Raw genomic sequence first — 15,923 nt, forward strand, 5'->3', positions numbered from 1 at the left:
ACCTTTGCTTGAGTCGCGCCTCATAGATGGGGAATAACTATACGCTGGACGTAAGCCTTACGCAAACCGCGTATATTATGCGCTGGGCGCAACTACATTCGTGAATCGACGTATCTCCCTCATTTGCATATTTGCAAAGAGGCGGCCAGCGTAAATATGCGCCCACGATACGCCGGCGTAGGAAAGTTACGTCGGTTGGATGAAGCCTATTTTCAGGCGTATCTAGTTCTGTGGGCACGGCGCACAGATACGACGCCGCATAGTTACACTTACGCGGCGTATATCGAGATACGTCAGGATAAGTGCTTTGTGAATCCGGCCCTTGTATATAAACCTTCTCACTTCCACATCCTTCACATTACTTAATTCCTCACTTATTCTGGACCAGCTAGCACTGTGGTTTAGGTCTAAAACTGACTCCGCCAGGCCTTAGCAAATGCCCTTTGCAGGCAGAGACCGTGAGCCACATTGGTGTAGAAAAAAAAATGGTAGTCTTAGTGCTGGCTGTACACGTGGCTGCTGATCCCAGCACCACATTTTCAGGCCCTGCCAGCCCTCCTGGCTGCAGCTGCCTCTCTCCACTGCCCGTTCCACCACAGTCCTCCCCACTGGCCTTGTACCCTTCCCAGACTGCACTCTCCCAGTCCTCTCAGGCATGCCTCCCAGTCCTCCTGACTCTGTGAACACTCATCAGTCCTCCAGGCTGTCTATGTGGAACTCCTGGAGACTTGCACGGCAGTTTTCTGCTGTCCTCTCTTGCTCCTCCTGTGCCTCCTTGTCAGGACACCTCTGTGGGTTGTAAGAGGGTCCCCTCCACACCTGAACCCCAGGCCCAAGGTCACCCTCCCCCTGACTAGGGATATCCCTAAAAAGGCCCCGACAGCCTAGCACTCCATCTCCATCTTCCACCCAATCACCACTCTTCCCCCAGCTGGGCTGACCCTGAGTATTTGAGGGGCTGCTCCCTGCCAATCCTAGTTGGGGATTGGACAGGGCTTTCAGAATACTCCAGACAGCTCCACCTCTCTTCTCCTCTCCTAATTCTCTGGAAGGAGAGGGGAGGTCTCCGTGATACTGCCTGTGATTCACTCAGTTCTTCCTTGCTTCCAGCCAACTCAGAATCAAACACAAGCCTGCTTAAAGCGGAGTTCTACCCAAAAGTGGAACTTCCACTTTAAGCACTTTTTTTGGGGGGGTGGGGGCTTCGGTAGTAGTGGGACATCCTGTGCCACTTCCTCCTTCCGCCCAGGGACCGCCTCAGCGACTTCTCTTCTTGCCTTAGGCGGCCCCTCCATTTAGGCGATCTTCAGGGACATGTGACAGGTCCCAGGAGATTGCCTGTCCACTCATAGAGCGCAGCGCGACTTGCGCAGGTGCAGTGAATGCCTGGCTGTGAACCCAAAAGCTGTCACGGCCGGGTGGAGGCGCCGGCCAGAGAGGGGGGAGAGGAGCGGAACACCAGGCAGCTGCGCCGCTGGACCGTGGAGCAGGTAAGTGTCTGTTTATTAAGAGTCAGCAGATACACTTTTTGTAGCTGCTGACTTTTAATAAACACTAAGGCCCAGATTCTTGTCCACTGGGCGTATCTCTGCGGCGGCGTAACGTATCCGATTTACATTACGCCGCCGCAAGTTTTTCAGGCAAGTGCTTTATTCACAAAGCACTTGCCTGTAAAGTTGCGGCGGCGTAGCGTAAATCACGCAGCGGAATTCAAATTCGGCGGGTAGGGAGCGTTTATAATTTAAATGAAGCGCGTCCCCGCGCCGAACGAACTGCGAATGCGCCGTCCGTAAAATATCCCAGTGTGCATTGCTCCAAATGATGTCGCAAGGACGTCATTGGTTTCAACGTGAACGTAAATGACGTCCAGCCCCATTCACGGACAACTTACTCAAAAGACGTAACTTTTTAAAATTTCGACGCGGGAACGACGGCCATACTTAACATTGGCTGCGCCTCATATAGCAGGGGCAACTTTACGCCGGGAAAAGCCTAACGTAAACGTCGTAACTTTACTGCGTCGGCCGCGTGTACGTTCGGGAATTCGCACATCTAGCTAATTTGCATACTCGACGGGGAATCCGACGGAAGCGCCACCTAGCGGTCAAAAAAATATTGCAGCTTAGATCCGACGGTGTAAGAGATTTACGCCTGTCGGATCTAATGGATATCTATGCGTAACTGATTCTAAGAATCAGTCGCATAGATACGACGGCTCAGATTAGGACTTACGACGGCGTACATGGCGCTGCGCCGTCGTAAGTCCTATCAGAATCTGGGCCCATAAGGCTGGAACTCCTCTTTAAATTTTCCTACACTGCAAAAAAAATCTGTACACATTCTAGTACCACTAGAGGGTGCTACATACCTATGACCCTTATCTTACAATTATCATCACTGACCACTTCCCGTCCAAGGTACGTCATATCATTTTTTTCACTGGCGATTCAGTGCACCGTAAAAACAATCATAGCGGCAGTTCAGCTGCTTGATCGTTCTTACAGGCGGCGGGAGGAAATGTCCCCCCTCCCTCCGCCCTCCAGTTCTTCTCCCGGAGGTAGAGAACGAAAGGGTCGCTGCTGGAAGTTTACCACAGAGATTTCAGGTGAACAGATGGTCCCCAGTCATCTCTATGACCCTCGGAGTCCCGGCCGCAATGTTGTGACTTCACGTCCGGTGGAAGTAAACAAAGCCGAGGACGTGGCTGAAAAGGCCGAGAGAGTTTATTTATTTTTTAGTCTCAGCCTTTCCAGCCTGGAGGAGAGATGTGGAGTCTTAGGCCCAGATTCTCAAAAGAGATACGACGGCGCATTACCAGATACGCCGTCGTATCTCAGCATTGTGCCGTCGTATCTATGCGCCTGATTCTTAGAATCAGTTACGCATAGATATCAATTAGATCCGACAGGCGTAAGTCTCTTAAGCCGTCGGATCTTAACTGCAATTTGTTTTTGCCCGCTAGGTGGCGCTTCCGACGATTTCCGCGTCGAGTATGCAAATTAGCTAGATACTCAAATTCACGAACGTACGTGCGGCCGACGCAGTAAAGTTTTGACGTTTACGTTAGGCTTTTCCCGGCGTAAAGTTGCCCCTGGGTCTATGAGGCGCAGTCAATGTTAAGTATGGTCGTCGTTCCCGCGTCGAAAATTAAAAAAATTACGTTGTTTGCGTAAGTCGTCCGTGAATGGTGCTGTACGTCCATGTCAAAACCAATGACGTCCTTGCGACGTCATTTAGAGCAATGCACGCTGGGATATTTTAGGGACGGCGCATGCGCAGTTTGTTCGGCGCGGGGACGTGCTTCATTTAAATGAAACACGCCCCCTACCCGCCGAATTTGAATTCCGCCGGGTGATTTATGCTACGCCGCCACAACTTTACAGGCAAGTGCTTTGTGAATAAAGCACTTGCCTGAAAAACTTGCGGCGGCGTAACGTAAATCAGATACGTTACGCCCGCCCAAATTTACGCCCATCTACGTGAATCTGCCCCTTATTTTTCCCACATGTCTCCGTAAAGAGTACCTGTCACGCACTGTTCCTTTTACAAGGGATGTTTACATTCCTTGTAATAGGAATAAAAGTGATCAAAATATATATTTTTTTAAAAGAAAGTGAAAAAAATTAATAAAATAAAAGTAAGATAAAGAATAAGAATTAAAAAAAAATCTAAAATGCCCCCATCCCCGCGTGCTCATGCACAGAAGGGAGCGCATACCTAATGTCTTGTACACACAATCGTCATTTCCATCGGGATAAACTCCGACGGATTTTTCCAACGGAATTCCGTTCAAGCTGTCTTCCATACACACTGTCACACCAAATTCCGACCGTCAAGAAGGCGGTGATGTACAACACTACGACGAGCCGAGAAAAATGAAGTTCAATGCTTCCGAGCATGCATCAACTTGATTCTGAGCATGCGTGTTTTTTTCTCCGTCGGAGTTCCATACAGACAAACGTAATTTTTTATGTAGCGGGGTCATACTATCAGGGACTATTTGATAGTAATACATACCTAAATCCCCTGGGAGTTCCAGTCAAGTTATGTATATGTGTTTACTTTTTCCTAAAGCAATGTGTAACGGAACCCCAAATGGGACAGGGGTTAAATCCGTTCACGATATTTCATTCCACCCAAGACAGCTTATCGACACTCCACAATCAGGCAAACGAACACGACCCATAAGAATTCCCCCCAGACACGAGACACACAGCTCTGTTCTGGTTTCAAATGAAAGACAACTTTAATGGTTAGCTCTCAGCTTTTAAGCAGTTACAGCATGTTACAGTACTCAAAGGAACAAAACCACACCCCGCCCATACATCACACGATGAGCTTCAATCACATTCTTTTAGATAATTACATAGAGGAGTTAATTATCCCCCAGACGTTACGTCTCCGACAATAAGTCATTCACCTGCACAATACACATTGCACAGACGTCTGACCTTTAGAGTCACAACACATCTATCATCAATAGCACACAATGAAAGGTCTTTCAGAAGCCTGACTCAATTAACAACTCACTAGCCAGGCGCATTGTGGGATTTGAAGGATTAGGAGAAACGGACTCCATTGACATTAGTAGGAATAGACTACAATACCCACAATGCATTGGCTTCCCAGAGAACATTGCACCCCCCGCACAGCTTCATGGGGGAGGTTACTTAAAGGCAGGGGGAGCTGAATTCGCTCTCTTGGGATCGGCACTCTTCCCTCTGCGGTACAGGGGAGAGAACTACAGCTAAGCAGTTGGGCCTGAAGCCTGAGAAGGGATCCACCTGGAGACCAGCCATCCGGAGAGAGACAAGACCAAGTGCCTCCAGCTCGTGCTTCCAAGAGACCGGAAAGTCTCACCAGCTGACAATCGTAGCAGTGGAGAGCCGGATACCGGAGACTGTGTGTGTTGTGGAGCTGTGACTGATCGGCGTGTCTTTCGTGAGGGACTCAGACAGACTGGGCCTGTTCGGGTGAGAGGGCACTTGCCCACGTTTCAATACTGCCTCAGCCTTATGATTAATGGCACCTCACATACCAGAGCCACGTATTACTCACTGATCTAGCTCAGAGGCCTAATATCTGAAAGTTACGCTAGAAAAACTGACTGATGCTGACTGGAGGATCGGTCCGCAAGCATCTGTGTTTATCATACCCCCTTTGACTGAATTTAACTTCTCTTTGGATTACAAATAAATTAAATGCACCAACGTTTTCATCATAGACTTCACCATTGAGGAACATTTTGAAGCTATTTGGGTCAGGCCTGTTCAAGGTTGCTTTCACTTGTGTTTATTAGAACTGCCCACTAGGGGAGGCTCGCGAGCATAAGCTATCTATAGTTACTTGTAGACTCATTTATATTAACATTTTAGGTTTGTTTTATTGACTATTGCAGGGACGCCTGCAGAGTCAGCTATACATGTTTATGTGTGTTTAATCTGCTGTTTATTCATTTACCCCTTTATTGCCAAGTAAAGTTACTCTTGGTTTACTATATTAATTGTGTGAAGTGTATTTGCTTCTGGGAACTGCATCGGAGAAAAGGTAATAACATTACTGTATATTTCACATGTGTTATTGTGGTCCCAGTCAAGAAGGGGACTTGCAGAGCATTTGCATCTATCTGGTGTGCCAGGGAGGGGTTTGAGCTTATTAGAGGGGTGGATAGATCAGAGAGTAGGCCCAAAATCAAACCAGCGGCTCCTTCGGGGGTGAGCGCTACATTTACGTCGAGGAAAAAAAAGAGAGCATGTTCTCTTTCCGCTTCAGAAGACGTATTATCACGAAACGTGCGTAAAGCGGATATACGCACACCCGTACGCACTTCCAGTTACCAGCTGTCTGTCAGTGGAACGCACGCCGTTCCCAGGCTGTTGCCGACACTTCCGGCTAATCTCAGTGCGGCGAGTGGAGGTTTGCTACCGGCCTTAGTAGCTGCCTCTTGTGTTTTTTGGCTGTATTTTTTATAGTGTCCAGTCCATTGGAGCCTCTGGTTCCTTTTTTTAGTTTTGTTTTTTTTATATTTTAATATCTTTTATTTATATATTGTGCATGCCATTGGCAGTGCTAATAAATTACCCCTTTAAAAACGTACTACACCATGCGAGTGTGTCTGTTTTTCTGGAGGACTCTGGATCATTAAAGAACTTGTGACGTCTGGATCTGGGAAACCACGCAGTGAGGCCAAGGAAAATCCGAGCCAAGCCGGGGAGCAGCCGGAGATTACAACTACATGCACTTTACCCCTGCAGGGGTACGTGCCTCTGGTGAGTGGGGACCCAGGAGGGGGAGCACCGGTACCACTGCGTGAACCCTCAAAACTGCATAAATCTGACCACCCACCTACCCTAGGTGCAAACAACTTATCTATTTATTACTTTTTTGGGACTGTTTATCTATATATATTTTTCTATTATTATTATGATTTTTATCTGTGGAGTGCAGCTTTATTGAAGGACTGTTTTGGACTGCTCTACCACGGTTTGGATCACATACCATTCACTGCTTTGGGATTTTTATCACCTACTATATTTTTTGATTTATCAATTTTTCTATCACTTTTTTACCACTTAGTGTGGTTAACCACTCATTCAGTTTTGCACGCAGCATATATGTTTATATATATATATATACTCTTTATTTGCACAGCACTGCTGTTAGATTACAGCTGTAGTATATTTTGTGTATTTATATTCATTTACTACCTCCACTGTACAGTATATACTATTTTCACTGTGTGTCAGGACCTAGATATTGGCTCTTAGAGCTATTTGTATGCACTTTATACACACACACAGTTGGTTCACACATCTGTTTCTTATACCTTTTGAATATTACCTGGTTCACCCAATTGGGTACCCTACCCACCATCTGACACGGGTAGAGTATATGTAGGACAGCGCCACCACCCCTAACCCTTTATTTTAATTTACACTTGCATCCCCTTTGGGGATTACTCAGGGGGGCTGCAGTCCGGCAATTCCTTTGCCTAACTTTATTTTTATTTTAATACCATAAGCCTCCTTTTGATCCTAAGCGCGGTTTCTCTTTTTCTTTCATGTTCTCTTTCTAAGTCTGTCAGAATTTCCAAAGGAAAAACTCAGATGGGGCATACACATATCCGATGAAAAAATTCCGTCAGACTTTTTTCTTCGGAAATTCCGATCATGAGTACAAGGCATTAGTCTCGTCCACATTGGGGTTCAAATCACACATGTGAGGTATCGCACGTGTTAGCGCAAGAGCAACAATTCTAGCCCTAGATCTCCTCTGTCGTTTTTAAGTAAATTGACTCGTTTACATTTCTTTCTCTATCGAGCTTTGTTTCTGAATTTTCTCAAGTAAAGTCTTTTGAGTCCATCTTGAATTTCCTTGGTCTTCACACCATACACAATTGGGTTGATCATTGGCAGGAGAAGAAAACTCAGAATCTCTGTTATTGTTTTAAGATACAATGGAGAATCGGGATGATAGAGGAACAGAAAGAGCGGGAAGGCCGAAGCGATATAAAACAAGGAGAGCAAGATGGCGTGGGAGCTGCAAGTACTAAACGACTTCCACCGAGCTTGCGAAGATCGAAGCATGTGGATGACGTACATGATGTTGACGTAGGAGAAAATGACCAGCGCGTTGTCCCCTCCAGGGAAGACGCAAAGGAGGATGATCATGTACACAACTGTAGGGGTCAGGTCTCCACACCAAAGCTTTATAACTTCAATGTATTCGCAGTATGAGTGAGGAATTACGTTGGCCTTGCAATAAGTCATTTGTGCTGCCAAGGCCGGAATGGGAATCAGCAGGAGAGTAGAACGTGAGATGATGAACACCACAGATTTAACAATAAAAGAGCTTTTCATTATTATGGAGTGACGGAGAGGGTGACATACGGCCACGTACCTATCAAAGGACATTAGGGCAAAGAGTGAAGACTGAATCCCCAATATTGCATACAACACATACATCTGAACCAGGCAAGAGTTGCTGTTGATGGTATTGGAACCGAACCATAAAATTGCCAGAGCTTTCGGGATGACGGTGGAGCACACGCTGAGGTCTATAAGCGCCAGAAAACATATGAATATGTGCATGGGTTCCTGCAGCTTTCTGTCCGTCTTCACCAGCGTAATTATCGAGCAGTTGGCCAGTACTGCTATGAGATACATCAACATGAAAATGAAAGCAACCAACTGCTTCTGGCCATCAATCCATGACAGACCCACGAGAACAAATTCCGAAGGCATTAGGCCGTACACATCCGATGAGTTCATTGACACAGCTGAAAAGGTGAAAAGTGAAAGTAGTTAAAACACTTAGCTTTATAAAAGTAGTACTACCATGTAGTGATAGCAATGTATAGTGTAGTCCGGAGTAGATAATTGATATTTAGGTGTTAGTATGATGACTAAAAGTTATGTTCTTCCGCAGCAACACACCAGGCTCTCCAGAGAGTGCATTTATTTGACTTCCAATACAGAACAAAGTCCAAATTCCACAGATGATACAAATCCAACAGAGGGCCATATTCTGAAACAAGTTACGCCGGTGTATCTACTGATACACCGGCATAAATCGAATTTGCCGCTGGCGTATCATTGTTTTGTATTCACAAAACAAGATACGCCGGATTTAGGCTAGGATCCGACTAGTGTAAGTCACTTACACTGTCGGATCTTAAATGTAATTCCCCGCCGGCCGCTAGGTGGCGTTTACGTTCAGGTCTCATTTGTTTATGCAAATGAGCCTGATACGCCGATTCCCGAACGAATTCGCGTTGCGTAACCGTCGCTTACGTCGTTTGCGTAAGCGTAAGTTTACCCCTGCTATATGAGGGGTAACCTTACGCCAGTCCCACGTATGCCATGTTAAGTATGGCGTCGGGTCCGCGTCGTCTTTTCCCGTCGGGTACGTCGTTTTACTAAGTCGTTCTTGAATACGACTTTACGTCAATGACGCACACGTCGGCGTCATTGACATTTTCCGTCGAGAACTGGAGCATGCGCACTGGGCTATTTTAAGCCCGGCGCATGCGCAGTTCGAACGGCACAGGGGCGCACTTAATTTAAATACAAGCCGCCCCCTTGGAATTACGCGGGGATACGCCGGGCCAATTACACTACGCCGCCCCAAACTACAGAGCAAGTGTTTGGGGAATACAGCACTTGCTCCTGTAAGTTGGGGCGGCGTAGTGTAAATGGCTTACGCTACACCCGCCTCAAATCTACGAGAATCTGGCCCAGAGTAATTCAAAGTCTCATCTTTTCCTAGACCTGTGCCATATTCATACAGAGAATACACTGGGCCGGATTCAGAAAGCAGATACGACGGCGTATCTCCAGATACATCGTCGTAACGAGTGTGCGGGGTCGTAACTATGCGACTTATTCATAGAATCAGTTACGCATAGATTTCCCTAAGGTCCGACCGGCGTAAGTGTCTTACACCGTCGTATCTTAGGCTGCATATTTACGCTGGCCGCTAGGTGGCGCTTTCCGTAGATTTAAGCGAGGAATATGCTAATTAGGTAGATGCGCCGATTCAGAAATGTATGTCCGCCCGGCTTTTTTTTTTTATGTAATTTACGTTAGGCTTTTTCCGGCGTAAAGTTACCCCTGCTATATGAGGCTATCCTATGTTAAGTATGGATGTCGTTCCCACGTCGGATTTTGAAAATTTTACGTCGTTTGCGTAAGTCGTTCGCAAATAGGGCTGGACGTAATTTACGCTCACGTCGAAAGCAATGACGATTTGCGGCGTAATTTCGAGCATGCGCACTGGGATTCTTTCACGAACGGTGCATGCGCCGTTCGTAAAAACCATCAAATACGTGGGGTCACACTAAATTTTAATAAAACACGCCCACATCATCCACATTTGAATTAGGCGGGCTTACACCTGACCACATACGTTACGCCGCCGTACATAGGGCGCAAGTTCTTTCTGAATACGGAACTTGCGCCCTAATTTACCGCGGCGTAACGTATCTGAGATACGTTATGCCTCGCGGATAGATGCACCAATGTATCTGAATCCTGCCCACAGAGAATTTTCCCAGTGACAAGACTCACCTCCAGGATTATATTCCCTATTCACTGAATAGCTGAGCAATTTGATTGTCCGTCTTTGATCTACATCCTGTCTTTCAGAGTGACAGATAATGACCCCAGCCGGAGACGGCTTCAACCATCACCTATTCCTAATTTTCCATTCTTGCATACTAATAAGCTTCCTAATTAGATTATATGTGGCCTGAGTAATGGTTTGATGTGTAAAATAGACTCATCAGGGTAGATTCACATAGAATTACGACGGTGTATCTCCTGATACACCGTCGTATCTCTGAGTTAGGCCGGTCATATCTATGCGACTGATTCATAGAATCAGTTACGCATAGATATGCCTAAGATCCAACAGGTGTAACTGTGTTACACCGTCGGATCTTAACTGCAATTTAAAAATGGCCGCTGGGGGCGTTCTCGCTGATTTACGCCGAGAATATGTACCGTATTTATCTGCATATATCGCGCACTATTTTCCCCTTAAAATAAGAACTTTACGCCGTTTACGTAAGCGTTTTCCCGGCGTATACTTACCACTGCTTCTATGAGGCGCAGCCAATGTTAAGTATGGCCGTCGTTCACGCGTCAATTTTTTTTTTTACGTCGTTTGCGTACGTCGATTCACAAAAACGCTCGTCGCAAGTTACGCTCACGCCGAAACCAATGACGTCCTAGCGACCTCATTGGGAGCAATGCACGCCGGGAAAATTTGCGGACGGCTCATGCGCATTTAAATCGGCGCGGGGACGCACCTGATTTAAATGGTACACTCCCCCTAGCCGCGGAATTTGAATTCCGCCGGGGGATTTAAGATACGCCGCCGCAAGTTTGGAGGTAAGTGTTTTGTGAATTACCCACTTGCCTCTCAAACTTGCGGCGGCGGATCTTAAATCAGATAGATCACGCGGATCTAAAGATCCGCTGATCTATCAGAATCTAGCCCGTCCTGTCTCTTTGCCTATTGACAATCGACAAGCGTCTTTTGATGTGTAACATGTAATTATCTTAACAGGTACCAAATGTCAACTGAAATCTGGCCTGGTCAATTTTGGACTTATAATATAATAATACAACATGTATACATATATATATATATATAATATCCCACACAAATCGGCCAACATATTACAACATATATTACAACATGCCACATTATTACTGAAAGGTCCTGACTATCCCAATCCGGTAGACCCGGGGCTTTTTTTTCAGCTGGAACTGGTGGAACTAGGGTGACCACGTGTCCCATTTTGCAGTCATGTCCCGGGCACCTTCATTCTAGCACAATACAGTGTCCCGGGAATGAAACTGACACAGCCACCCGATGAGCCCACGGTGGAAACTGTCTGTTTCCCAGCCCAGGGTGTTCGCCCCGCCAAATGCCCTGCAATGCACTGCCCACTGCACCAACCAGGGCGCAGTAAAAGCTGGTCGTTAAGGAGCGGGGCTGGGAATGGGCTTCCCCGCTGACAGCTGAATAAAAAAAATAAAAAATAAAGCTGCCAGTAAAAAAAAAACAGCGTGGGGTCCCCCTTCCCTAGTCCATTTCAGACCCTTTGGTTCCTTTGAGGCAGGGCTGTCTTAATGAGTGGGCACACCTGGGCACTTCCCAGGGGCCCCAGCTGCATTGGGGGCCACTGCATTTTCCCCCAAAGCAGCTTGTCCTTGAGCCCACGCTGCCCCGAAATTTGGGGCACCATGATGGCACCGAGAGTGATGGATACACAGGGGAGGCAGCCTGCCTCCTACCTACATGATGTCTGTTTACCTGCACTGTCATCATTGTAGGGGCCCCAGAGCATTACTTTGCCCAGGGGCCCATGATGCTATTAAGACTGCCCTGCTTTGGGGGCTTCCAGATTCTGATAACCCCCCTACCTGCATGCCACCACAACCGCCAGCCAGGGTAAGATGGGGACATGGTGCTTTGGGGTGGGGGGGGAGAGCCCATGGGTGCTGGTATGGACTGGGGGAGCACTATGTCTTTTTTGCTTTTTTCAATAGCCGGGTGCCAGCAATTGCAACTGTGAGTCAATTTAAATTGCCTCACTCATTAGATTTTTTTAATTTTTGCTGCAGAATGTTCTATACTGTACATTGTACACATGCGCCACTTTACAGGCAGACTAAGGGGACCCCCCAGGCACTATGGGCCAGATTCAGGTACATTTACGCTGCTCCCCCGCGGCGTAACATATCCCATTTACGTTACACCGCCGCAGGTTTACAGCGTAAGTGCCTGATTCACAAAGCTCTTACCTGTAAACTTGCGGCGGTGTAACGTAAATGCGCTCGGCGCAAGCCCTCCTAATTCAAATGGGGCAGGCACCATTTAAATTAGGCGCGTTCCCGTGCCGAACGTACTGCGCATGCTCCGTCGGGTAAATTACCCGACGTGCATTGCGCTAAATGACGTCGCACGGACGTCATTTGTTTAGACGTTAACGTAAATGGCGTCCAGCGCCATTCACGGACGACTTACGCAAACAACGTGATATTTTAAATTTCGACGCGGGAACGACGGCCATACTTAACATTGCTTAGGACAACCAGGAGGTAGCCCTAATTTTACGACACGTATCTCGAAGGAAACAACGTAAATTTAGATCGACGGGCATCGCGGACGTTCGTGAATCGCCATAACTATTCATTTGCCTATTCTACACCGACCGCAATGGCCTCGCCACCTAGCGGCCGGCCTAGAATTGCATCCTAAGATCCGACGGTGTAAGTCAATTACACCTGTCGGATCTTAGCGCTATCTATGCGTAATCACAGAGATACGACGGCGTATCTCTTCTGTGAATCTGGCCCTATATTTAGAGGAATTGTTAATTTTTATTGTTGTACTTTAAGCATCATTATAATTACTGCTCCTGAAAAAACGATCATTTTTAAAAACGTTTTTTTGCATTGATACATGCCCCCCAAGGCAGCACCCGGACCCCCCATACCCCTATTACGACCAATTTCTTGCATATAATCCTTTAAAATGGGCAAATTTAGGTGAAGGAGGGAGGTGTCCCTGAATCAGTGGTGTATCCAAGGTATGGCAGCCATGACAAGTGCCATGGGCGCCATTGGGGGGCGCCAAAAAAAACTCACCCTGCATGAAAAAAAATTCACACCAATTCTCCTGCAGCAGCCTCTTGCACTATAGCCCCAGTGCCGACGTCGGCCCGGCAATTCACTTGCAAGTACCTTGGGTTGCTGGCAGTATAATGTAGGAGCGTGACAGGGGCGGGCGCCCCCATGCTTGTCTATCAGTGTGACCGGCCAGACCATCATTCAGCTAACTGGCGGAGGCGGAGCCTAAAGCTCCGCCTACCCTCCTCTTCGCAGCGCAGCTTCATCTTGTCCCCGAGCGCGAGTCGGTCGGTGACGTCGCCGTCGTCACATTGTGAAGTCGCTGAAGAGGAGAACTGACTGAGATGTGCTACTACTGGTGGCAAGGCGAGTGATGTCATCTCATGGCGCATACCCACTAACTCTGCAGTCTCTGACCATCTCTTATATCATGTCCGCAGTCTCTGACCATCTTTTCTATCATGTCTGCAGTCTCTGACCATCTCCTATACTAACTCTGCAGTCTCTGACCATCTCTTATATCATGTCCGCAGTCTCTGACCATCTCTTGTATCATGTCTGCAGTCTCTGACCATCTCCTATACTAACTCTGCAGTCTCTGACCATCTCTTGTATCATGTCTGCAGTCTCTGACCATCTCTTATATCATGTCTGCAGTCTCTGACCATCTCCTATACTAACTCTGCAGTCTCTGACCATCTCTTATATCATGTCTGCAGTCCTTGACCATTTCCTGTATCATGTCTGCAGTCTCTGACCATCTCTTGTATCATGTCTGCAGTCTCTGACCATCTCTTATATCATGTCTGCAGTCTTTGACCATTTCCTATACTAACTCTGCAGTCTCTGACCATCTCTTATATCGTGTCTGCAGTCCTTGACCATTTCCTGTATCATGTCTGCAGTCTCTGACCATCTCCTGTATCATGTCTTCAGTCTCTGACCATCTTTTTTAGTATGTCTGCAGTCTCTGACCATCTCTTGTATCATGTCTGCAGTCTCTGACCATCTCCTGTACTATGTCTGCAGTCTCTGACCATCTCTTGTATCATGTCTGCAGTCTCTGACCATCTCCTGTATCATGTCTGCAGTCTCTGACCATCTCTTGTATCATGTCTGCAGTCTCTGACCATCTCCTGTATCATGTCTGCAGTATGTCTGGGGGTCTTTCTAGCAGACAGAAGCCCTCTCTGTGTGCATTAGAGAGACCCCCCCTCCAGGCCCCATTAGTGTACTAATTTTGGGCCAGATTCTTGCAGAATCGACGTTGGCGTAGCGTAAGCCATTTACACCACGCCACCGCAACTTACTGGAGCTAGTGCTGTATTCCTCAAGGACTTGCTCCGTAATTTGCGGTGGCGTAGTGTAAATGGCCCGGCGTATGGCCGCGTAATTCAAAGGGGGCGGCTTGCATTCAAATTAAGCGTGCCCCGTGCCGATTGAACTGCGCATGCGTCGGGCTGAAAAACAGCCCAGTGCGCATGCTCCAGCTCACGACGGAAAACGTCAATGACGCCGACGTGATCGTCATTGACGTAAAGTCGTATTCAAGAACGACTTAGTAAAACGACGTAACCGACTGAAAAAGCCGACGCGGACCCGACGCCATACTTAACATGGACTACGGTGGACTGGCGTAAGGTTACCCCTCATATAGCAGGGGTAACCTTACGCTTACGGAAACGACGTACGCGACGCAAATTCGTTCGGGAATCGGCGTATCAGGCTCAGTTGCATAGTCAAATGAGACCTGAACGTAAACGCCACCTAGCGGTCAGCGTTGTATTGCATTTAGGATCCGACGGTGTGAGTGACTTACACCAGTCGGATCCTAGCCTAATTCCGGCGTATCTTGTTTTGCGAATACAAAATAATGATACGCCGGCGGGAATTTCGAATTACGCCGGTGTATCAGTAGATACACCGGCGTAACTCTTTTGAGAATCTGGCCCAATCTTTATTGTTAAAAGATCATGGGAAGATCCCAGGGTAACGAAGACTTCTTAGGGGAGCATCTCTGAGTCGTAGCCATAGAAAACATTTGTAAAGGGGAGGGGTTAGTAAGATGACCACGCCCATGTGGGGGGGGCACCAGAAAAATGTCTGCACCCAGGTGTCTGTGACCCTAGGATCGGCTCTGCTATAATCCCATCCTCCTCTCCTCTTGCCACCTATGTAAAATTCATGTTAGCATATTTTTCCCCTTAGAATATGCATTTGATAAACAGTTGCACAAAAAAAAATTGCCACCATTTTATTCTACAGGGCCACTACTTTTGAAAAAGTATATATAATTGTTTGGGGATTCTAATCATTTTCTAGCAAAAATAAATAAATAAATAAATGCTGATTTTTACCAAAAAATGTACAAATCGCCCCTGATGTAAAAACGATTAAAACTCCATATAGAGCCTCAGCCAACCCACTATTTCTCAGCTCCCCGGTGAGACGTAACTGACCGGCCCCTGGCGCACGCCATCATACTCCGCAGTCCACATGTGAGTGCTTTTAGGCATGGTTAGCTACCTTGTAGCAACCCAAGCCTTTTATGGTGTTTGATACAATAGATGGTCATTTACTTCCTTCTTTTTATAGAATATGGATGCGTGGCTCCTGACGAGTGGATACAGACCACGAAACGCGTTGAGGCCACCACACTGCATCCATTTCATATCGATTTTTTTACATGGTTTTATCTTTTTATGTATCCATCAGACAGGGGCGGACTGACCATTGAGGCACTCGGGCACTTCCCAAGGGCCACATGCCACTAGGGGGCCC

General features: G+C 47.1%; 1 protein-coding gene across 1 annotated transcript; it reads right to left on the reverse strand.

Annotated features, from left to right (window-relative positions):
- Window positions 1-7,313: 7,313 nt before the first annotated feature.
- LOC120921610 (olfactory receptor 51E1-like) lies at window positions 7,314-8,243 on the reverse strand. Its single transcript, XM_040334117.1, has one exon. It carries the CDS (start codon window positions 8,241-8,243, stop codon window positions 7,314-7,316), a length of 930 nt encoding a protein of 309 aa, XP_040190051.1.
- Window positions 8,244-15,923: the final 7,680 nt, after the last annotated feature.

This window comes from Rana temporaria (assembly GCF_905171775.1).
Source record: "Rana temporaria chromosome 2 unlocalized genomic scaffold, aRanTem1.1 chr2h, whole genome shotgun sequence".
In the NCBI taxonomy this organism is placed as follows: Eukaryota; Metazoa; Chordata; class Amphibia; order Anura; family Ranidae; genus Rana; species Rana temporaria.